Source organism: Dendrobates tinctorius, unplaced genomic scaffold (genome assembly GCF_039654945.1).
Source record: "Dendrobates tinctorius isolate UK_male_01 unplaced genomic scaffold, ASM3965494v1 ptg000208l, whole genome shotgun sequence".
Taxonomy (NCBI): domain Eukaryota; kingdom Metazoa; phylum Chordata; class Amphibia; order Anura; family Dendrobatidae; genus Dendrobates; species Dendrobates tinctorius.
In genome coordinates, this window is record NW_027361875.1 from 7,140,654 (window position 1) to 7,163,066 (window position 22,413).

General features: G+C 45.8%; 1 protein-coding gene across 2 annotated transcripts in view; it reads right to left on the reverse strand.

Annotated features, from left to right (window-relative positions):
• TTC6 (tetratricopeptide repeat domain 6) overlaps positions 1-22,413 on the reverse strand; it is a 226,777-nt gene that overhangs the window by 151,253 nt on the left and 53,111 nt on the right. For both annotated transcript variants that reach the window (XM_073554184.1, XM_073554183.1), the window contains exons 7-10: positions 20,311-20,470; positions 19,673-19,777; positions 6,301-6,405; positions 5,979-6,047 (exon numbers count right to left, since the gene is read on the reverse strand). In XM_073554184.1, coding sequence (XP_073410285.1) covers positions 5,979-6,047; positions 6,301-6,405; positions 19,673-19,777; positions 20,311-20,470 — 439 coding nt within the window. The remainder of the gene's footprint in view (positions 1-5,978; positions 6,048-6,300; positions 6,406-19,672; positions 19,778-20,310; positions 20,471-22,413) is intronic.

A 22,413-nucleotide genomic window follows, 5' to 3' on the forward strand; every position in this document is an offset into this window, starting at 1 on the left:
ACATTTCCCCTAAACATATGGGTAGCAATGAGTTTGCACCCATATGTGGGGATACAGTGCTTGTATGTCTTCTATAACAAGCACCGCAGCTTTGCAATATAACTACTACACGATATAGTACGCATGCACAGTACAACACTTTAACCCTCCGTCAGGAACAATATTCGCACTAACTCGCAATGGAACAATGTGCCTGTCAAGCGCAGGCTAGAAAAATGCCTAGAATATCTAATTTTCTCAATTTCAGTGATCTAAAATTGATCAGAGACCTTCATAGGGATGTAATAAGAGACTACACATTATCAGGTGCAAAACAAACCCATTTACTCAACATAAAAGTAATAACTTTGATATACACAAATTTCAAAACTCCTGAGAAGTACACTTTCATTTGTAAGAAAATCTGCCTTATTTATATGAAATATCCACAAACCTTTCTCTATCCATTCATAAAACAAGCTAAATATACAATAGTAATGACTAAAAACATTACATACCAACCTTATAAAGTGTGATGGGTTCTGGACCAATGAGCCTGAGAAGCCAGCACAGCTATATCTTCCTTCCTGAAGCTCTGCAGACCAACTGTGGTATCAGGTTTCACACAGCAGCTAGAGCCAGGAGACTATCTAGAGGGAGGGGGTTTCCTGAAAATCTGGTGAGAAGGGAGAAATGAAAGTAGAAGAGCTGCGCCTGTCAGATCCATTGTTCCTGACGGAGGGTTAAATTGGAATCAAAAGACGTGAGCGTTCCAAAGTGGGAACGCTTGCGTTCCATGAGCCGGAAATGACACCAGCTAGGTGACGGGCACAGGAAATGACGCAAGCAGTTCACAGCAGAACCTTTGCGTTTCACAAGCCAGAAGTGAGAAGTCCAGCGTCCGGAAACATGTGGATTGCCACGGTGTATTTTAACCTATATAAGGCTGTCATGGTCCAGTCCGGAGTTTATTTTCTGCTGTCTTCACTCTGGACTGGTCATGCAGGGGTTAATCTCCTCGGCCTCGTTCTGGAGCTAGCTGGGCTAGTTCAGTCCTGTTACAGCCTGCTGACCAGTGTTAGTGATAGCTCAAGCTTCCAGTTTAGAGCCTCTGACCTTTGTACCTTGTAGCCTCCTGCATTTCACTTGTATCCACGTGTATGACCCGGACTGATCTCTGACCCAGTCTCTTGGTATTCGTCTCTGCTGCTACGTTCTCTGTCTGGCTTTTGATTTCCCCGGCTTGTACCCCGAGAACGTCGTTCGCCTTACGTTTTTGGACCCGTGTTCATGTTTGGCTTTTTGACCCTCGGCTTGGTATTTTGACTATGTGTATTGCTGCTACTTCTGGTACGTCTGCTCCTGATCGTTTCTGACTTGGTTTGTCTGACCATTCTCTCGCTATCTGTGACACCTGTGCGGCTGCTCAGTGTTGCTACGCTTAGTGTGTAACCTCTCATCCCTCACCAGCTCCCCCTGGTGGAGGTTTCACTACAAAGGCAAGTCTAATGTACAATTTGCGTGCTATTTTTCATACAGCAGGATAGATGTCATAATTCCCCTGATGAATCAATTCACGATGAAACGCGTTGGGAGACACTATTCGAGAGAGGGCACTCAGGAAGCCAAAGGCGCCATGGTTCATGCTGAGGTTGGGACCTGCATATAAGAAATTGACTACAGGTATCGATGTTCAGATTCACTATCCTCCAGATGAGTATAACATTTCTATCTGCGAGCTCACCATGAGAGCTATGTTAATGTTGGCCCTTGTTTGTAAAATACTAACAACCAGGACCTAAAGTCTCCATAGGTGAGGTATTTGTTAGACACATTAATGACTGGGACAACAACTGATATGTCTCAAGGCTGTATGATTTGTGAATATTGAATACCGCCATTTATTTAATAATAAGGACATTTATTAAGATTTGGTCTTTAAGTTGATATATGTGAGGCTATTATGCCTTGTTTGTAAATGTATAATTCTTGAGATTAATATCTTGCAATCCAATAAAAAGCGGGATATACTGTGTATAAATCTGCTGGTAGCAGGATATATCTTGTATAACAACCTGATAAAATATACAAGGTCGATTGGTCCTTCTAATAAAATAGGCGGTATAGCACAGGTTGCTATTTTACTTGCACTTTTTCTTGGCGCGAGCACTTTTTTGCACTATTTGGCACTTTAATGATATTTTAAATATAATAATAAATGTTAAGTTTTAATTTTCCAATTTGCTGAGAATAACAAACTAATATAAAGGATGATTAAAAAATAAAATATACAAAATATTTGTTAGAAAAATAAAACACCAGATTTCAGTAAGAACATATTGTATTTATCTGTCCAAAACCTGCATAACTAATCATAACAAGCAGGACCATCATCAGGGAGTACAAGGGTCACTGCTCCCAGCCAATTATAATAATCTTCGGGGCATTTTTTTTCTTAAATCTAAGTATATTTTTGGTTAAAAAAAAGTTCTGCAATTGGGATTAATTAAAAAAAAGTCAGCCTTTGCTTTCCACAGCCTGTGTGTTGCGCTGTCTAATGCTGGCTGCAGAATGAGTGAACCGAGACTCGGTTACGCTACACACAGAATTTTTTGAAGAGTTTTTGGAATAGAAGTTCTACAAATCCATTTCCAAATTTCAAAACTCCTCTAAAACCTGGTATTTCTATTCAGTTTCTGCTCTGAAAACTTAGCAAAATGACTCTGTGTGCATATAGCTTTAAAGTATTTGCTTTTCTGGGAGCGTTTACAACTCTGAGTTCTTCTAAGTTACTCACAGCTGATTTATGACCACAAAGTTTATATCTGATTGTGTCATACCAAAAATGAGAAAAGCTCAGAAAAGGGAAGAAGAGTGTTAGAAACTCTGCTGTCATCAGGAATAAACTGAAATAACAATATACAGTGGGTACAGAAAGTATTCAGACCCCTTTTAAATTTTTCACTCTTTGCTTCATTGCAGCCATTTGGTAAATTCATAAAAGTTCATTTTTTCCTCTTTAATATACACTCTGAACCCTATCATGGCTGAAAAAAAAAACAGAAATGTAGAAATTTTTGCAAATTTATTAAAAAAGAAAAACTGAAATATCACCTGGTCATAAGTATTCACACCCTTTGCTCAGACACTCATATGTAAGTCACATTCTGTCCATTTCCTTGTGATCCTCCTTGAGATGGTTTTGATGGTTTTACTCCTTCACTGGAGTCCAGCTGTGTGTAATTAAACTGATAGGACTTGATCTGTAAAGTAGCACACCTGTCTATATAAGACCTCACAGCTCACAGTGCATGTCAGGCCAAATGAGAATCATGAGGTCAAAGGAACTGGCCAAGGAGCTCAGAGACAGAATTGTGGCAAGGCACAGATCTGGCCAAGGTTACAAAAGAATGTCTGCAGTACTCAAGGTTCCTAAGAGCACAGTGGCCTCCATAATCCTTACATGGAAGAAGTTTGGGACCACCAGAAGTCTTCCTAGACCTGGCCGTCCAGCCAAACTGAGCAATCGTGTGAGAAGAGCCTTGGTGAGAGAGGTAAAAAAGAACCCCAAGATCACTGTGGCTGAGCTCCACAGATGCAGTAGGGAGATGGGAGAAAGTTCCAAAAAGTCAACTATCACTGCAGCCCTACAGCAGTCAGGCCTTTATGGCAGAGTGGCGTGACAGAAGCCTCTCCTCAGAGCAAGACATATGAAAGCCCACATAGAGTCTGCTAGAAACACATGAAGGACTCCCAGACTATGAGAAATAAGATTCTCTGGTCTGATAAGACGAAGATAGAACTTTTTGGTGATAATTCTAAGCGGTATGTTTGGAGAAAACCAGGCACTGCTCATCACCTGCCCAATACAATGCCAACAGTGAAACATGGTGGTGGCAGCATCATGCTATGGGGATGTTTTTCAGCTGCAGGGACAGGACGACTGGTTGCAATTGAAGGAAACATGAATGCGGCCAAGTACAGAGATATCCTAGATGAAAACCTCTTCCAGAGTGCTCTGGACCTCAGACTTGGCCGAAGGTTCACCTTCCAACAAGACAATGACCCTAAGCACACAGCTAAAATAACAAAGGAGTGGCTTCAGAACAACTCTGTGACCATTCCTGACCGGCCCAGCCAGAGCCCTGACCTAAACCCAACTGAGCATCTCTGGAGAGACCTGAAAATGGCTGTCCACTAACGTTCACCATCCAACCTGATGGAAATGGAGAGGATCTGCAAGGAAGAATGGCAGAGGATCCCCAAATCCAGGGGTGAAAGACTTGTGGCATCATTCCCAAGAAGACTCATGGCTGTACTAGCTCAAAAGGTGCATCTACTCAATACTGAGCAAAGGGGCTGAATACTTATGACCATGTGATATTTCGTTTTTGTCTTTTTTAATAAATTTGCAAAAATTCCTACATTTCATGTTTTTTCAGTCAAGATGGGGTGCAGAGTGCACATTAATGAGGAAAAAATTAACTTTTTTGAATTTACCAAATGGCTGCAATGAAACAAAGAGTGAAAAATTTTAAGGGGTCTGAATACTTTCCGTATCCACTGTAGCACAAATGGGGTTTTATCAGAGTAACAAAGGGAAGACCTAAGGCAATGGTACCGTACTTGCCTGGTGTGGTTGTGTCACCACAACCACTAAAGAGCTCAAGACTGTTGCATGTCTAAAGGGCATGTCACACTAAGCGATATCGCTAGCAATATCGCTATAACTAGTGACGTTATAGCGATATTGCTAGCGATATCGCTGTGTCTGATACTTACCTACAACCGGCTCACCCGCTGGTTATCGCTGATCGCGCGAGAACGTCCTGGACCGTTTCTCGTCGTCAGCTTCCTGCGGCGCTTCCTGCTGTGACGACGAGCGACGCGTGGAGCCGGGCGGGAGGACGTAGGATCGCCTGGTGTGACAGGTAAGTAGCGACCCCCGTCCCCAGCGATGTCGCTGGTGAGATCTGCCTGTGTGGCAGCTTACTAGCGACCACTTAGCGATGTACCAGCGATCCTGACCGCGTCATATCGGTGGTCGGGATCGCTGGTACATCGCTAAGTGTGACAGTACCTTAACTGTTAACAAAACAGGTAATTGGATTATGAGGGTTACCATTGTAGAAGGACATCTAAGAATGTGGTTTGTTATCCAATGCGTTTCGAAGTTCCAAACTTCTTCATCAGGACAAACCACAGTGTGTCTTGTCCTGATGAAGAAGTTTGGAACTTCGAAAAGCGTTGACTAATAAAGTCTGTCAGCAGTGATCTCACTGATGGACATTTAGTTAACTCATTAAGCCAGCAATAAGCAATGCAACACATAAGGTAAAAAGAAATTAAAAAATGAGCTGTTATGTGTATATGTGTTTCTCTTAAAGGGGAAGTCCACTACTGCAGAATCCCTGCTTAATAACTTCAGGGCTCCTTACAGAATTAAAACAATGCATACTAACCACTTACAGCAGCGCTACTCCTGTGCTGTCGGCACCACTAATCCTGACTCTACTGTGTAACCTGACCGCTGCAGTCAGACAGCGGTCGCTGATCGTCTGCAGCCGTCACGTGACACAACAATGACATGTTACCAGCCGGTAATAGCAGAGCCAACAGTGCAGGAACGGCGCTTCTTTGAAAGGTAGGTATACATGTACTTTGTTTTTCTTCTCTACCGGGGTCAACCCCTTCGCAGTGAATAACACCTTTGATTATCTTCTGCCTTCAAGTTACTTAAATCAAGTAATAACATTTTTGTAGAAAATGACAATGCAGATTTACTTGATGCTGTCATGTTTTTGATTTGATTTTGCTGATATAAAATTTTAGCAAATTGGTTCATACAATTCTGCAACACATTAAAAAAAATTCTTAGGACTATACTGTGTATTCCGTCACCCATGTATACAAGTATCTTAGTGGTGATATATTGACTTACAGCATTGCCCCTTGTAGAAAAAACAACAATATGAACTGTACCATAAGCCATCACTTACTTTCAATGATCCAGAAGATGACATGTGGATGTCAGGCAATGACTTGTATCTCTGCGATAAAATTCTGTCCTACAAAGACGAAGAAATATCGAAAAAAAAGTTACTTCCAAAAAGGGAGCACTGGGTCCTAGTTCTGGATATGATATCATAACAGATGACTATTGCACTATATACAGACATTTCCTGAAATGCTCTGGGCTTCTGCATTTATAAATTATTGCACACTTTCAGGGGAGTCATCCCCCAGTCAAAATCTTTTCGCCATCTTAAACAAACATGTCCTTCAGGAATGAGATGACACCACAGAACATCCTTAATTTACCAGCATCGCCAGGTCTTCGGGATCGACATCCTCCTCATCCGATGACTCGCTGTCTGCCTGCATGGACGCAAAATCTTCTATTTCATCCTGCTCTCGCAAGCAGCTCTAGAAAATGGTGAAACAGATTCTGACATATAGTTGCAGACATGTCAAATAACGTTAAGGGGGATCTTTTTCCAGATTTCACATTGTCATCTATATAACATTATTAAACAGATCTCTTACACATAGTGGGGCTGGTGTATTCACTTTGAAAACTGTTGTCAGAACGGCTGTATAATACTTTTGCAAAATTTTCTGGCCTGAAATGACAATAAGCATTAGAGCTAAAGCTGAAAAATGCCATTTTAAGAGCACTTTCAGCCATTTTGACAAAGTAAGCTTATCAGCCTGATCAGATCTAAGAGATCTATATAATAATGTATTCAGCTTGTATTGTGAAATCTGGTGATAGCGCTGCTTTTAAGCAGAACTTTAAAAAAAATCAATATACACTGCTCAAAGAAATAAAGTGAACACTTAACCAACACAATGGAGCTCCAAGTCAATCACACTTCTGTGAAATCAACCTGTCCAGTTATGAAGCAAAACTGATTGTGAATCAATTTCTCCTACTGTTGTATAACTGGAACAGACAACAGGTAGAAATGACAGGCAATTAGCAAGACAATCCCCATAAAGGAGTGGTTCTGCAGGGGGTGACCAAAGGAGTGGTTCTGCAGGGGGTGACCACAGACCATTTGTTTCTTTTCATCCTTTTTAGCTGTTTTGGTTACTTTTGCACTTCGTCATTGCTCTCACCGCTAGAGGTACAGTTGCATGATCCGGTGTCTACAACCCACAGAAGTTGCTCGGGTAATGCAGCTCATCCAGTATGGCACATCAATGCTAGCTGTGGCAAGAAGGGTAGCTGTGTCTGTCTGCTTACAGCCCAAAACAGTGCACGGCGATTGGCATTTGCCAGAGAACACTAAGATTGACAGATTCAACATTGGCGCCCTGTGTCATAGAGAACGTTGTACTGCCTGCAACATGCTCGAGCATGACCGGTTTGGCAGCGGGTAATGGTGTTTGGAGGCGTTTTTTTTTTTTTGGAGGGCCACACAGCCCTCCACGGTACCCTGACTGTCATTAGGTACCGGGATGAGATCCTCAGACCCATTGTGAGTCCATTTGCAGGGGCAATGGGCCCTGCGTTCCTTCTCATGCATGACAATGCTAGGCCTCATGTGGCTGAAGTGTGTCAGCAGTTCCTGCATGATAAAGGCATTGATGCTTTGGACTGGCCTGCCCATTCCCCAGACCTGAATCCAATCGTGCACATCTGGGATATCACATCTCGTTACATCCACCAACGCCACGTTGAACCACAGACTGTCCAGAAATTGACTGATGCTTTAATCTATGTCTGGGAGGAGATCCCTCAGGAGAACATTGGCTGCCTCATCAGGACCATGCCCAGGCATTATAGGGAAGTCAATCAGGCACATGGAGGCCACACACACTACTGAGCATCATTTCCTTGTCTTGAGGCATTTCCACTGAAGTTGCATCAGCCTGTAATTTGATTTTCCACTTTGATTTTGAGTATCATTCTAACTCCAGACCTCCATGGGATGTTTATTTTTTATTTACATTGATAATTGTTATGTTTTATTGTTCTCAATGCATTCCATTATGCAATGAATAAAGATTTGCAACTGGAATATTTAATTCAGCGATATCTAGGATGTGATATATAATTGTATATATTATGTGATATACATTGTATATAATAATATCATGAGCATTTAAAAATCCATAAGTATATGTCCACGTATAGACTTGGTTCAAGCCGGGATTAGATGCATTACATGATTAACTATGATAGGGTCCAGTAGGGTTTTCATCATTTCACAAGAAAAAATAGTGCATATTTATTACATTTCCAAAGCAATCTGCAAACCACAGAAAGCACGCATACAAGAATATCGGAATGAGCTCCAAGCTGTCACGTTGGAAGTTGCAGCAAACAAAATGTTAATGTTATCATGCCATCATCTGGACATTAGTAGTACTGCATCTATAACGACTGCATGCGTACAAAGGAAAAACCAAGGTACAACAAAAGTACTATACAACCAGAAAGTTATTTTACATATTTAAATGCTGCTGAAAATGCACTTTTAGCTGGAGTCAGTATTATTTTAGGGTGTGGGAACTGGGGTTTGTATTTGTTTACGGTGACCTATATGGGGATAATATTAATATTCTGGGTTTGATCTTTAATTGTTAAGGGGGTCTAGTTTTTGTATTAGTTTAGGGGTCTGAGGTCTGTATTTATTTTGCAATGTGATTACGAGAGCCATATGTAATGTTCATTGTGGGTTTTTGTAGGTAGTAAGTTGGGAAGATAGTGACCAGAGCATTGCTACCTCTAGGAAAGGCAACATCGAGCTGCATCACATTTATGTAAGTGGCCCTGCTAATCAGCTAGAAAGCAGAGGAACACATAACATCCAAACAAACAGTGCAGCAAAGGCTAAGGTCTGCATCCACTCATGATCAAGGAATGGGTGACTGTCTGTATTCCAGGATGACATGGGCAGTTGAGAGGTAAAGGGAAATTCCCATCTCCAAGATCCTATCCTAATATGTAGTAGGTGTAACAATAATAATATTAGCACATTGTCACGAGGTTACAGCGACAAAGCGGAGCCAGAAGACTGCAGCGTCTGGTTGCTCCTACTCCAGCGCTGAGAAGAAGCACTTCTCTGTCTTATTAAACATGTTTATTTCTTCTGCCAGAAGAGGGGTTAATCATCCATGTTGGAAATCCCTGTTTTCAGCTGTGCTCGGTTAGCCGCTCCTATTACCTATATAATGTGGGCTCTATTACTTATCCTCGTCAGAGGTAGCTTTGGCTGCATAGCTAGAGTAGGAACAGAAGTTGGTATGAGAAGGAGTGCTGGAGGAGTTATAAGCGACTGTTGATTGGTTTGTACACTTGGTAATTCATTATCCTTCCCTATTTTGGTTTCTTCCCCTTCCTAAACACCCCTGTGGATTCCTCTTTGATATGTGAGTGAATATTTTGAGTGTGTGGAGTTTCCAGTTACCCCTTGTCTTTGTTGCCCTGTTTGTCAGGATGGTGTACTGCAGTGCACAGTAGTGCCCCCTTCTCCCTGGGTGGGGGAAGAGAACAGACGGAGGGCTGTTTTAAGTGATAAGGCAAGGGCGGAGGATCCGGCATCTTCGCCATCTGAAGTATCCCGGGGAACAGGGTGAGCTAGGGTGCCTCTAGTGGTAGGGTCAGAAAAGGAGCCCCTGGTCCCAGGTCAGCTGTGTCATGACACAAATGTCTCCAATTAGAAATGTAGTATAGCTCTTCTGATTCGCTGTCGCTTATCCCATGTGCAAAGAATTCCAGTACCTTAGGTATCCATGGTTACGACCTCTCATATAGTGACAGTTGTTGCTGGCTGTAACCATGGATATCAAAGCTACTGCAATGTCCTGAACATTGGGAAAGCGACATAGAGAATCAGAAGAACTATACTACATGGAGGTATTTCTTAATATTATTATTGTTACATCTACTACATATTGGGATGGGAACTTGAAAATGCGAATACCCCTCTGATAAAGTGTGACAGTAATGTTTTATGTATCAGCATCTCCAGTGCGCTTAGGTTGTAAAAGTGTTCATGTTAATATTGCTGGTGGTCTAGGACAATGTGAGAATCTATGGTAAATCTGAAGTGTGAAGTAGTTAATATCTTTATCTTGGTTAGACAGTGAAAGGGTTAATGTATGTGTGGCAGGTGGTCTCTATGGCATTCAATGTATTAGTGCCAGCACACATGGTGAACTAGGGCAGTGAAAGGGTTAGTGTCAGTATAACTGGTGGGTTTTAGGAAGTTTCGCCCTCAGCAGTTCGCCCCCAGATACATTTCGTCCCTATCATTTCACCCCCAGGAGATTTCGCCCCCAGCAGTTCGCTTCTGGATGTTTCGCCCCTGGATGTTTCGCCCTCAGCAGTTCGCCCCGGGATTTTTCGCCCCCAGCAGTTCGCCCCCGGATGTTTCGCCCCTAGCAGTTCGCCCCTGCCAGTTCGCCCCCAGATACATTTCGTCCCTATCATTTCGCCCCCAGGAGATTTCGCCCCCAGCAGTTCGCTTCTGGATGTTTCGCCCCTGGATGTTTCGCCCTCAGCAGTTCGCCCCGGGATTTTTCGCCCCCAGCAGTTCGCCCCCGGATGTTTCGCCCCCAGCAGTTCGCCCCTGGATGGTTCGCCCCCGGATGTTTTGCCCCCAGGAGTTCACCCCGGGATTTTTCGCCCCCAGCAGTTCGCCCCTGCCAGTTCGCCCCCAGCAGTTCGCCCCTGGATGTTTCGCCCCCGGATGTTTCGCCCTCAGCAGTTCGCCCCGGGATTTTTCGCCCCCAGCAGTTCGCCCCTGGATGTTTCGCCCCCGGATTTTTCGCCCCCAGCAGTTCGCCCCTGGATGGTTCGCCCCCGGATGTTTTGCCCCCAGCAGTTCGCCCCGGGATTTTTCGCCCCCAGCAGTTCGCCCCTGCCAGTTCGCCCCTGGATGTTTCGCCCCCAGCAGTTCGCCCCTGGATGTTTCGCCCTCAGCAGTTCACCCCGGGATTTTTCACCCCCAGCAGTTCGCCCCTGGATGTTTCGCCCCCAGCAGTTCGCCCCTGCCAGTTCGCCCCCGGATGTTTCGCCCCCAGCAGTTCGCCCCTGGATGGTTCGCCACCGGATGTTTTGCCCCCAGCAGTTCGCCCCCGGATGTTTCGCCCCCAGCAGTTCGCCCCTGGATGGTTCGCCACCGGATGTTTTGCCCCCAGCAGTTCGCCCCCGGATGTTTCGCCCCCAGCAGTTCGCCCCTGCCAGTTCGCCCCCGGATGTTTCGCCCCCAGCAGTTCGCCCCCGGATGTTTCGCCCCCAGCAGTTCGCCCCTGCCAGTTCGCCCCCGGATGTTTCGCCCCCAGCAGTTCGCCCCTGGATGTTTCGCCCTCAGCAGTTCGCCCCGGGATTTTTCACCCCCAGCAGTTCGCCCCTGGATGTTTCGCCCCCAGCAGTTCGCCCCTGCCAGTTCGCCCCCGGATGTTTCGCCCCCAGCAGTTCTCCCCTGGATGGTTCGCCCCCGGATGTTTTGCCCCCAGCAGTTCGCCCCCGGATGTTTCGCCCCCAGCAGTTCGCCCCTGCCAGTTCGCCCCCGGATGTTTCGCCCCCAGCAGTTCGCCCCCGGATGTTTTGCCCCCGGATGTTTCGCCCCCAGCAGTTCGCCCCTGCCAGTTCGCCCCGGATGTTTCGCCCCCGGATGTTTCGCCCTCAGCAGTTTGCCCCGGGATTTTTCGCCCCTGGATGTTTCGCCCCCAGCAGTTCGCCCCCGGATGTTTCGCCCCCAGCAGTTCGCCCCTGGATGGTTCGCCCCCGGATGTTTCGCCCCCAGCAGTTCGCCCCCAGATGTTTCGCCCCCAGCAGTTCGCCCCTGGATTTTTCGCCCCCAGCAGTTCGCCCCTGGATGTTTCGCCCCCAGCAGTTCGCCCCCCGGATGTTTCGCCCCCAGCAGTTCGCCCCGGATTTTTCGCCCCCAGCAGTTCACCCCCGGATGTTTCACCCCCAGCAGTTCGCCCCTGGATTTTTCGCCCCCGGATGTTTCACCCCCAGCAGTTCGCCCCTGGATTTTTCGCCCCCGGATGGTTTGCCCCCAGCAGTTCGCCCCCGGATGGTTCGCCCCCGGATGTTTCGCCCCTGGATTTTTCGCCCCCAGAAGCTCGCCCCCGGATGTGTGTACCCTGTTTTGCCCCCAGAATTTTGTGTTTGGATGCTTCGCCAGTTTGTCCTTGTGGGTCATCAATTCACATGTCACAAAAGTACTGTACAGAGTGCTGCACTTTTGTGACATTTTAAATCAACTATTTTCATCTGTAAGCCTCACAACTGATTGCATTATAGTGTCAGAGCATTTTGCCGCAATTTTAACAAGACATTTTCCAAAACGTTCTGAAACGTTTTTGTTTTACATAAACATAACATGAAAAAAATAAACGGATTAAAAAAAATGTAGTGTGAATAAAGCCTGATTTAGGTGGGGAATGTAAACCACTCTAAAATCAAAACATTTTGTGAACTTTTACCTGACCCAGCACTGAGCTGCTTTTTTGCAAGTTTTGTTGCAGATGTAACAATTTTCATGTCAGGTGTCCTGCAAGTTACATTAGACTAGCCTTCCATCTTTACATCAGAATATAGCAGAGTCTAAAATCTCTACAAAGAGAGAGGTGTACTAGCACAAAACATCAGTCAGCTTCCACAGCAATTCACTTTCTACAAGTATGAATTCAGTTCTATCCAAACGTGGGAAGAAGTTGGTCTACGAGAATCACATTTACGTATTTTCCAAACGGACGGCTGACGATGTCCATTCCATCTGGGTGTGTGAAAAACGGTTGACTTGCAAGTAACCCACGCAGCACAACCACGCAGCACAAGCAGCAAGACCTGAAGCAATCCGACTTGTCAATGAGGCGCTCACCAGGGCAAGGACAACACCGGAGACACCACAACAGATTTTCACAGAAGTCATTTCAGGAGCCCATTCTAATGTTGTAGCACTTCTCCCAAGGAAAGCATCACTGAAGAGAATAGTACGATTATCAAGGCAACTTGGCAATATTCCAAGGTTGCCCCAAACCCTTGATCAACTTGTTATTCCCCAGGAGATCCAGGGGATCAATATTGATGGTATCCAGCAGCAGTTCCTTCTGCATGACTCTGGTGAGCATTTAACATTTCCATTATATAGAATTATGTTGCACAAATGTGAAAAATTATCTATTACAAAGTGCTGATAAAGAATACTATGTTATTATTTTACCTTAAATGGAAACTTTGAGGATAGTATAATGCAGGGTGAGGCCTACTGATTCCAACTATGGGTCACTTGTTTAGTTGCAGTCTGATTCTCTGCTCAGCTTCAAAGTAGAAGTCCTGCCTTTGAGATACAGTGGCCTGCCATGTTCATAAGCAGAGTGGTAACCTTGTCCACCAACCATGATTTGCAGGTATCCAGCCATTGTCAATCACAGCCAGAGGACAAGGTTGTCGCATCAAAATCGCATCACTACATGTCAATTTTAGTGTAGAATTTTCTATAAATTAGCTGCAGATTGCTGCAACTACTTAGTGCATGTGAATGGACCTTTAGGATTCATTAACATGTCTCCTAACCTCTGCCCTGCCCCTTTAGCCATGCCCCCTGCCAACAGCCTGAAAGGAAGTTCCAATACTGAATTAGTGCTGGGAAGAGGGTACACCATGCCCCAGTAGGTGCCCGTTACTTACCGGAGCATGGCAGGGGGTTAATTAATATTCACCACCTGCTGCCACACGCTGCTTTGATACAGGACCTGGAATGATGTATGCAATCATGTGATCGCTCACGTCTCAGGATCTGTATTGAAGCAGAGTGAGGAAAGCAGCGCAGCAGCAGGCGGTATTAGTTTATCCTTGCCATGCTCCAGGAGGAGACAGGCACATACCAGAGCATGGTAGATCCAGGGGGCCCGCTGTTCATGGACGCATCACACCCCTTGGCGGCAGGCCCCTGACGGCCCGAGGGCAGTGGCATCCCCTGCCTACATGGTATGTACGCCACTGCTGCACTGCATGTCATTTTTTTTAACTGTGCATTTTTTCATGAGCATGTGGATGGGATTTAGACATTTACGCTGCATGTGACCCCGACCTAATGAACCGTTGAGTTAGTATGCTTTTTTTCACAAATACTTCTTACATGTTTGCTTGTTTTTCCTGATGTAAACCTTTTCTTATCATGGAATTCTGCATTTTGCTAGTTTCTGCCGCCGATATTCCTTTCACGACTTTGAAAATGTGACATTTTTGAATCTTGGAGGCATTTTTAAACAGGAATATATCATTTTCCACTGGGACAATACATGTCGTAGAAAAAACTATTGTTTAGCTCCATCACACCAGATTTTGCTTCAATTTAAGGTTTTTGTTATAAAATCAGAAAATCTGAAACTAAATGTGAGTTTTTAATGTGAGATATGAACAATGGATGCTTCTGATTAGGAAAATTTATTGTGAATTCATCCCAAAATTCTCTGTCGTGCATCTGCCCTTTTTGCGCTGCACCGAGCGCACAAAAATGCAACACAGTGCGTTTGGCGCACGTGGGCGCAGCGCAAAAAGGGCGGATGCACGAGCAAAAGTGTACCAGCGCACAACCAGCGTACCCAACGCTAAGTATAGGGTATGCTGATCGCATGCAGCTGACAGGAGGGGGCGTGGCCAGGGCGGAGCTTAGCGGCGGCCCTGCGCCCAGTAACGCTAGTGTGAAACTAGCCTAAAGGGCCTGTAACACTAAGCGATATCGCTAGCAATATCGCTATAACTTGTGACGTTATAGCGATATTGCTAGCGACATCGCTGTGTCTGATACTTACCTACGACCGGCTCCCCCGCTGGTTATCGCTGATCGCGCGAGAACGATCAGGACTGTTTCTCGTCGAGGCGTGGAGCCGGGCGGGAGGACGCAGGATCGCCTGGTGTGACAGGTAAGTAGCGACCCCCGTCCCCAGCGATGTCGTAGTGAGATCTGCCTGTGTGGCAGCTCACTAGCGACCACTTAGCGATGCACCAGCGATCCTGACCGCGTCATATCGCGGATTTAATGGTTGTCCCCAAAGGGCCGTTTGTTACTGAAAGACCAGATGCACACAATCGAGTCCCGTCCAGAACATGCATTTCTCTGCACAGAGCAGTGCATGCCCCTGTATAAGGCATGTCATGGTGGATCAGCTCTTTACCAAGCGCTGTCACATCTTCCCTGGATCTCACTGAAATCATGGAGAGCTATGGCTGCAGCTTCCAGTCACTTGTCCTTGTCGTTGGTGCTGAAAGCTGCTGATAAACAGCTGGTTCAATGCAGAATACAACTGGACCCTATTCTTGGCCTAATCTGAGGAATGGGCATCAATAGAAAAAGGGATCCTGAAGTGAGAATACCACTTTTATCTGCTGCTCCATTCTTTGGTATACTGGCAGAGTGTTCTGTGAGGGCTAATTCCCAAAACCCTCCCTTCTGAAGACCTGATAAAGAGGTTCTGTAGAAGCTGGTTAACCACCACTTTAGTTCAGCAAAGCCAATATCTCAGTTCTGCAGAGATGGTTGGTGGAATTAACCCTGTAGTCAGTCAACAGTCCTGCTGCTTCCATACATAGCCTGCATTAAGGGGGTATTCTCATGCCGAGCAGCAAAATAAGGCAGCATGCTTTCAGGAATCATGTTGTGGTAAGCATGCTGCCGATCTTCCCCTCCTGGTACTTACCTAGAGGTCTTCTGCTCATCTTTGCCTGATCTTCTCCTGACTGTGTGGGCTGGGAATCGCCATGCTGGATCCAGAGGCCACCACGAGTCCTCTCCGCATTGCGCATGCGCAGCAGTGTTTTGGTGACAGGAGAGGCATCCTGCCCCCTGGATTGACTGATGAATGGGGCAGAAGTGACGTCACGTCAGTGAGCGGCCAGGAGATATTCGGCCTCACTGCCGCGGCATTCTTCATGCCTCATGGATCAGTGATCCAGGCAAGATGAAAAGACAGCCAGAAGCAGGAGAAGACGACACGGGAAACCGCTAGACTGCACTCTGGGACCCAAGGAGCTGCAGCTGCGACAGGTAAGCATGTCAGTTTTTTTGTGTTCTAGGGTGATAATACTCCTTTAAGGTCAGCCAATAGAGCTGCTGAAAAGGCAACCACAAGACTCCCCAGCAATTGGGGTCCTGTATATTTTACCCCAGGTATGTTCAGCCCTAGATGTTTTGTTCCCTGCATGTTGACCCCAAAAGCTGAGGGTGAAACATCTGGGGTCAAAATGCTAGGGGCAAAACATCAGATGGTGACACATCCAGGGACAAAATGCTGTAGGTGAAACATCCGGAGGCAAACTGCTGGGGGCAAAAAATCCAGGCGTGAAACATCCGGGGGACGAACTGCTGGGGGCGAAACGTCCGGGGGACGAACTGCTGGGGGCGAAACGTCCGGGGGACGAACTGCTGGGGGCGAAACGTCCGGGGGACGAACTGCTGGGGGCGAAACGTCCGGGGGACGAACTGCTGGGGGCGAAACATCCGGGGGCGAACTGCTGGGGGTGAAACATCCGGGGGGCGAACTGCTGGGGGCGAACTGCTGGGGGCAAAACATTCGGGGGGCGAACTGTTGGGGGCGAACTGCTAGGGGCAAAACATCCGGGGGTGAACTGCTGGGGGCGAAATGTGCGGGGGTGAAATGTGCGGGGGCGAACCCTCCTGGGGGCCAAATGCTGTGGACGAAATGTGCGGGGGCGAAATGTACCCGGGGGCGAACTGCTGGGTGCGAACTATCCAAATCCCAACTGGTGATCTAGCGTCATGATGGGAGACAAAGATTCCTTGATGGTCTAGAGCAGCGAATGGATTACTATCCATGTAGGTTGTGAATTAAGGGAGTCAAATTATTAAATTTAAGGTTGATCTAGGGCAGGGGTGGGCAATTAATTTTCCCAAGGGGCCACATGAGAGACCGTGACTGCTGTGGAGGGCCGAACCAATAGGCCGAAATTAATTCTTCTCAATATTAATATCGATATATTGTAATTATCATATTATTGATAATTTTATTAATATTAATTGTATCACTTAATAGTGAGCAGAATTAAATATGCTGACATCCCCCTATATATCGTTTGAACCCGAGTACAGCCCCTTCTGTAAATCATATGAGCCCCCAACAGCCCCTTATATGCGGCATGAGCCCCACACAGCCTCCCCCATATGCACCATGAGCACTACAAAGCCTCCCCATATACAGCATGAGCCCCGCACAGCCTCCTTATATTCACTGCATGAGCCCCGCACAGCCTCCCTATATAAGCTGCAGGAGCCCCACACAGCCTCCCTATATAAGCTGCACGAGCCCCACACAGTCTCCCTATATACACTGCATGAGCCCCGCACAGCCTGCCTATATATACTGCACGAGCACCACACAGTCTCCCTATATACACTGCATGAGCCCCACACAGCCTCCCTATATACACTGCATGAGTCCCACACAGCCTCCCCATATAAACTGCATGAGTCCCACACAGCCTCCCCATATAAACTGCATGAGCCCCGCACAGCCTGCCTATATATACTGCACAAGCCCCACACAGTCTCCCTATATACACTGCATGAGCCCCACACAGTCTCCCTATATATACTGCATGAGCCCCACACAGTCTCCCTATATACACTGCATGAGCCCCACACAGCCTCCCTATATAAGCTGCAGGAGCCCCACACAGTCTCCCTATATACGCTGCATGAGCCCCACACAGCCTCCCTATATACGCTGCAGGAGCCCCACACAGCCTCCCTATATACGCTGCATGAGCCCCACACAGCCTCCCTATATACGCTGCATGAGCCCCACACAGCCTCCCTATATACGCTGCATGAGCCCCACACAGTCTCCCTATATACACTGCATGAGCCCCACACAGCCTCCCTATATAAGCTGCAGGAGCCCCACACAGTCTCCCTATATACACTGCATGAGCCCCACGCAGTCTCCCTATATATACACTGCATGAGCCCCACACAGCCTCCCTATATACACTGCATGAGCCCCCACACAGCCTCCCTATATATACACTTATATACACTGCATGAGCCCCACAGAGCCTCCCTATATAAGCTGCAGGAGCCCCACACAGTCTCCCTATATACATTGCATGAGCCCCACTCAGTCTCCCTATATATACACTGCATGAGCCCCACACAGCCTCCCTATATACACTGCATGAGCCCCCACACAGCCTCCCTATATATACACTTATATACACTGCATGAGCCCCACAGAGCCTCCCTATATACAATGCATGAGCCCCACACAGCCTCCTTATATATACTGCATGAGCCCCACACAGCCTCCCTATATACACTGCATGAGCCTCACATAGCCTCCCCCATGTGCAACATATTGCCCTCATAGCCTCCCCATGTGGAGCATGTTGTCCGCATATGCAGCACCATGTGTGGCATGTCGCCCCCATAGGCAGCATCATGTTCATCATGTCACCCCACATGTGCAGCATCATGTCACCCCCCCCCCCCCCATGTGCAGCACCATGTCTCTCTCTTAGCCTCCCCATGCCCACCCAAACAGCCCATACACATGAGAAAAAAAAAACAAAAAACACCACATGCTCACCTCAGTCCCCTTCCCTGGTGCTCTGCTTCTCTCCCTGCCTCTGGTGCGCAGACTCTCCGGAGTACACAGCTGACACGATGAAATAATGTCATTGCATCAGCTGTTTCACACACTGATTGGTGGAGGAAGTGGCCGGAGGCCCCTCCTCTACCAAAGGAGTCAGTGGTGCGGCGCAGAGCCGCAGATGGAAACAGCGAGCGGGTGGGAACCGCCCGGCCCATGGACCTCTGATTTCCAGTCCCATGGCGGTCTTAGTCCGGCCCGCGGACAGCCAGAGGGCCAGATGTGGCTCGCGGGACACACTTAGCCCAGGTCTGATCTAGAGTGAATGAAGAGTTAATGCCACATAATTCTCTTTTCTCCAGCGTTCTCCTTTGGTGTATCTGATGTTCCCAACCGGCACGGACAATATTGATGAGTGCAGGGGGACATAACTGTACAGTTGGATAGTTCTCTCTATGATTGGGCAGAATGAGTCAGGAACACTCTGCCTGATCATTAGCGTAGCAGACTTTCACTGAACAGGAATAGGCTCTGAGCTGGGCGATCGTACAACTTAGAGGGAATCATGGTCATGTTTCCTATTTGGAAATCACAGGCCAAAGGTTGGGGACATGTGCTATGTAAATGTAAGGAGTCTAAGGAGATACAAGCTGTGTACCCTGTGCAAAAGCCACTTTTCAGAATCTCCCTGATGTCACATAAAGAGCACTTTACTACGATGGCAATGTAAGCAAGAATCCAGGCAGCAGCAACAGCAATGGATCCATCTTTTTACTCTTTGAAAAAGGCTGTCCAGGATTGGGGCACAAATCTGCAAACACTATGTGACGGCAGACTTCTGAATCCTTACAGTGTGCAATGTGCAGCGTTCAAGTTGGTAGGATTCTCCAGAGCCAGGAAAGTTCTCTTTGCAGTCATATCACCACCAGCACCCAGCGCCGATTAATCCTGACAGCTCGCGCTGTGAGTAGTCACAAGTCTGCAGACACATAGAGCGACTGCAGACTTGAGCCTTAAGCCCAGACAAGACCTTTAAAACAAGTTGTTTCTGTATTATCACAGCCATATAATGTGTCTACACTTTCAGTGAATATATTTATGCCATTATCATTATTACCTCATACTTGGAAAACAGGGTTCTCTGCAAAAGTGAAAGAGGAGCTGAGAATTTGGGGGGAGCTGGAGCCCAAAACATCTTCAGAGTTCCTGGGTTCACAAAAGCCTACATATTAACAACAGAGATTTATGGTTACATACAATATAAAATACACATTTAGGAATACCCCATATATTAAATGTATAATAAGACACCAAGAAAACGCCACCTGAAGCCTTAGGGTGTGTGCACACGCTGCGGATTCTGCTGCGGAATTCACTAAATTCGCAGGTGAAAAGACTGGTCTGCGGTTTTTCCCTGCAGTTTGACACCTGTCATGGAGCAGATGCCAAACCGCTGAGGAATCCGCACAAAGAATTGACATGCTGCGGTTTTGAAACCGCAGCAAATCCAAGCGGCAAATTCCGCACCGTGGGCACTGCGATTTTTGTTTTTCATAGGTTATAATGGTACTGTACACCGCAGCAGAAACTGCTGCGGATCCGCAGGGCCAAATCCGCTGCGGATCCGCAGCAGAATCCGCAGCGTGTGCACACACTCTTATAATAAGTAAATGGAGTTTTTTTTTAAATCCATCATATCGTTGGATGGGTCACATCATGGCTTTCTTTTTTTTTTAATTCTAGAAGCCATGCTACCTTTTCTCCAACGAGCTGCATTTGTGGTCCTTCCACATAATATTCAGCAATCTTCTGCCACTGCGGAAGGCTCTGTGGACTTCGAGGGGGCAGGGTAACAACACCGCCCTTCTGGTCCTGAAACTGTAGGGAAGAGGCTGGAATGCCTTCATGAAGAAGTCTGCAATGACACGACTACTCTCTAGTAATTCATAGATAAAGCCTCATTCACGCGGGGTGACAGTACAACAAGAAAAGAAGCAAAACAACAGTATTTATCCGAATTGTAGAGGTTGATAGCATTAGGCTAGCGCTACATAGCATCATGAAGACTGCCATGACGCCTTGTGACATCTCATGTAATGATTGTCAGTAGTACTGCAACGTGACCCGCAACCCTCAGAAAATAAATCTATTGGAATTCAGGTTGCAAGCCTTTCAACTTCAATATTACGTTGACTGTGACTTTCATTCAATATGTTTGGGATTTGACAGTTTCTCACAAAAAATCAGCTGTCAAAAAGCCACGTGGCAGCAAATTGATTTAAAGCTTTCGCTCATGTGACTAGTCTTAGGCTATGTGCACACGCTGCGGTTTTTGCTGCAGTTCCGCTACGGTTTTGGCCGCTGCGGCTCTGAAGCAGTTCTGCAGACAGTGTACAGTGGCATGTTATCCTATGGGATTTACAATCTGCTGTGCACATGTGCTCATTCAGACGTCCATATTTGTTCATGTACGCAAAAAAGAAAAAATTGGTCATCTGTATTTTGGATCCGATTTTCAGCACTGTTCGGTTAGCTTTTACCATCAGCGTTTCGGCAGTGAATTTTACGTACGGGTAAATGAGATACAAAGCTTCTATCCTTTTAAAGGTTAATCAAAAATTGCACATGGATTGTAGGCTGATGCCATCCATGTGCTGTCCAGGATTTTTACAGACTCATAGACTTATGTTTATACTTTTTTGATCCATGCCGGTAAAAAATGGACATGTACTTGTGATTTTTGCACGGATGCACAGTCAGCAAAAAACATGGACACGGGAATAGCATTATAGACTATAATTGGTATGTATTTTGTGAAAATAACAGAGCACATGCATGAAAAACACACATCTGAGAGAGGGCTTAGTGTATGTTCATACGTCAAAATCGCAGCATTTTACTGTCCAATCAGAGTCATTTAGATTTTTGTAATCTAGATTTTTGAAGCAGCTTCATACATGAAGCATGTTAGTTCTTTTGAGCGTTTTTCACACATTTTAACGAATGGGAAAAAGTACACATATATAAAACACATCAAAAACGCATGCAAAAATATGAACATTTTTTCATTATGCTTTTCCAGCCAACACATCAGTATTTGAATCAGATTTTTCTGCGACAATAATGAACATTTTCACTTAACCTTAGTTTTGAAATGTCAAGGACCTCAAAAAATGCACTTTCTGTATTCAGCTTCATATTTGTCTATTGACTGATCGTCAACACCTGGTTATAGCCTTTTTTGCTGCAAGAATTGTAGCCAAAAATGACAGAAAAAAAGGCAGTTTTGCAAAAAATGTTCCATGGGCAAGAAGCTAGAACATAAAACATGGTTCTTCACGATTCCACAGCAAAATCCACATTTCACATATGGAGAGTTTGCTGCAGATTTGCATAGGAATTTATTGCAGATTTAATCCATCTTTAATGATTCTGTAGTGAAAAATCCACAACAGATACCGACAGTTTGTGGATTCTAAAATTCTACATCACATGTCAATTTCTGTGCAGGATATTATTTTGCAGCCTTTGCATGACATCTATTCACACCCTTATTGCAGATACTGCAAGGGCTTGTTCACACACTGCATTTTTGTCATGTTTTTTTTACCCTGCAGAAAAAAAAATCCGCATTTTATAGTACATGCAAACTGAATGACATTTCTGAAATCTCATGCACACGCTGCTTATTTTTTGGTGCAGATTTGAACCATCAAAGTGTTTTTCACATCTGCAGCGTGTCAATTGTTTCAGTGTTTTTGCAGTTTTTCACCTATTCAAATTAATTAGAAAAAAATAACACAAGAAAAATGCACCAAAAATGAGGGTGAGAAAAAAAAATAAAAAAAAATGTAAACA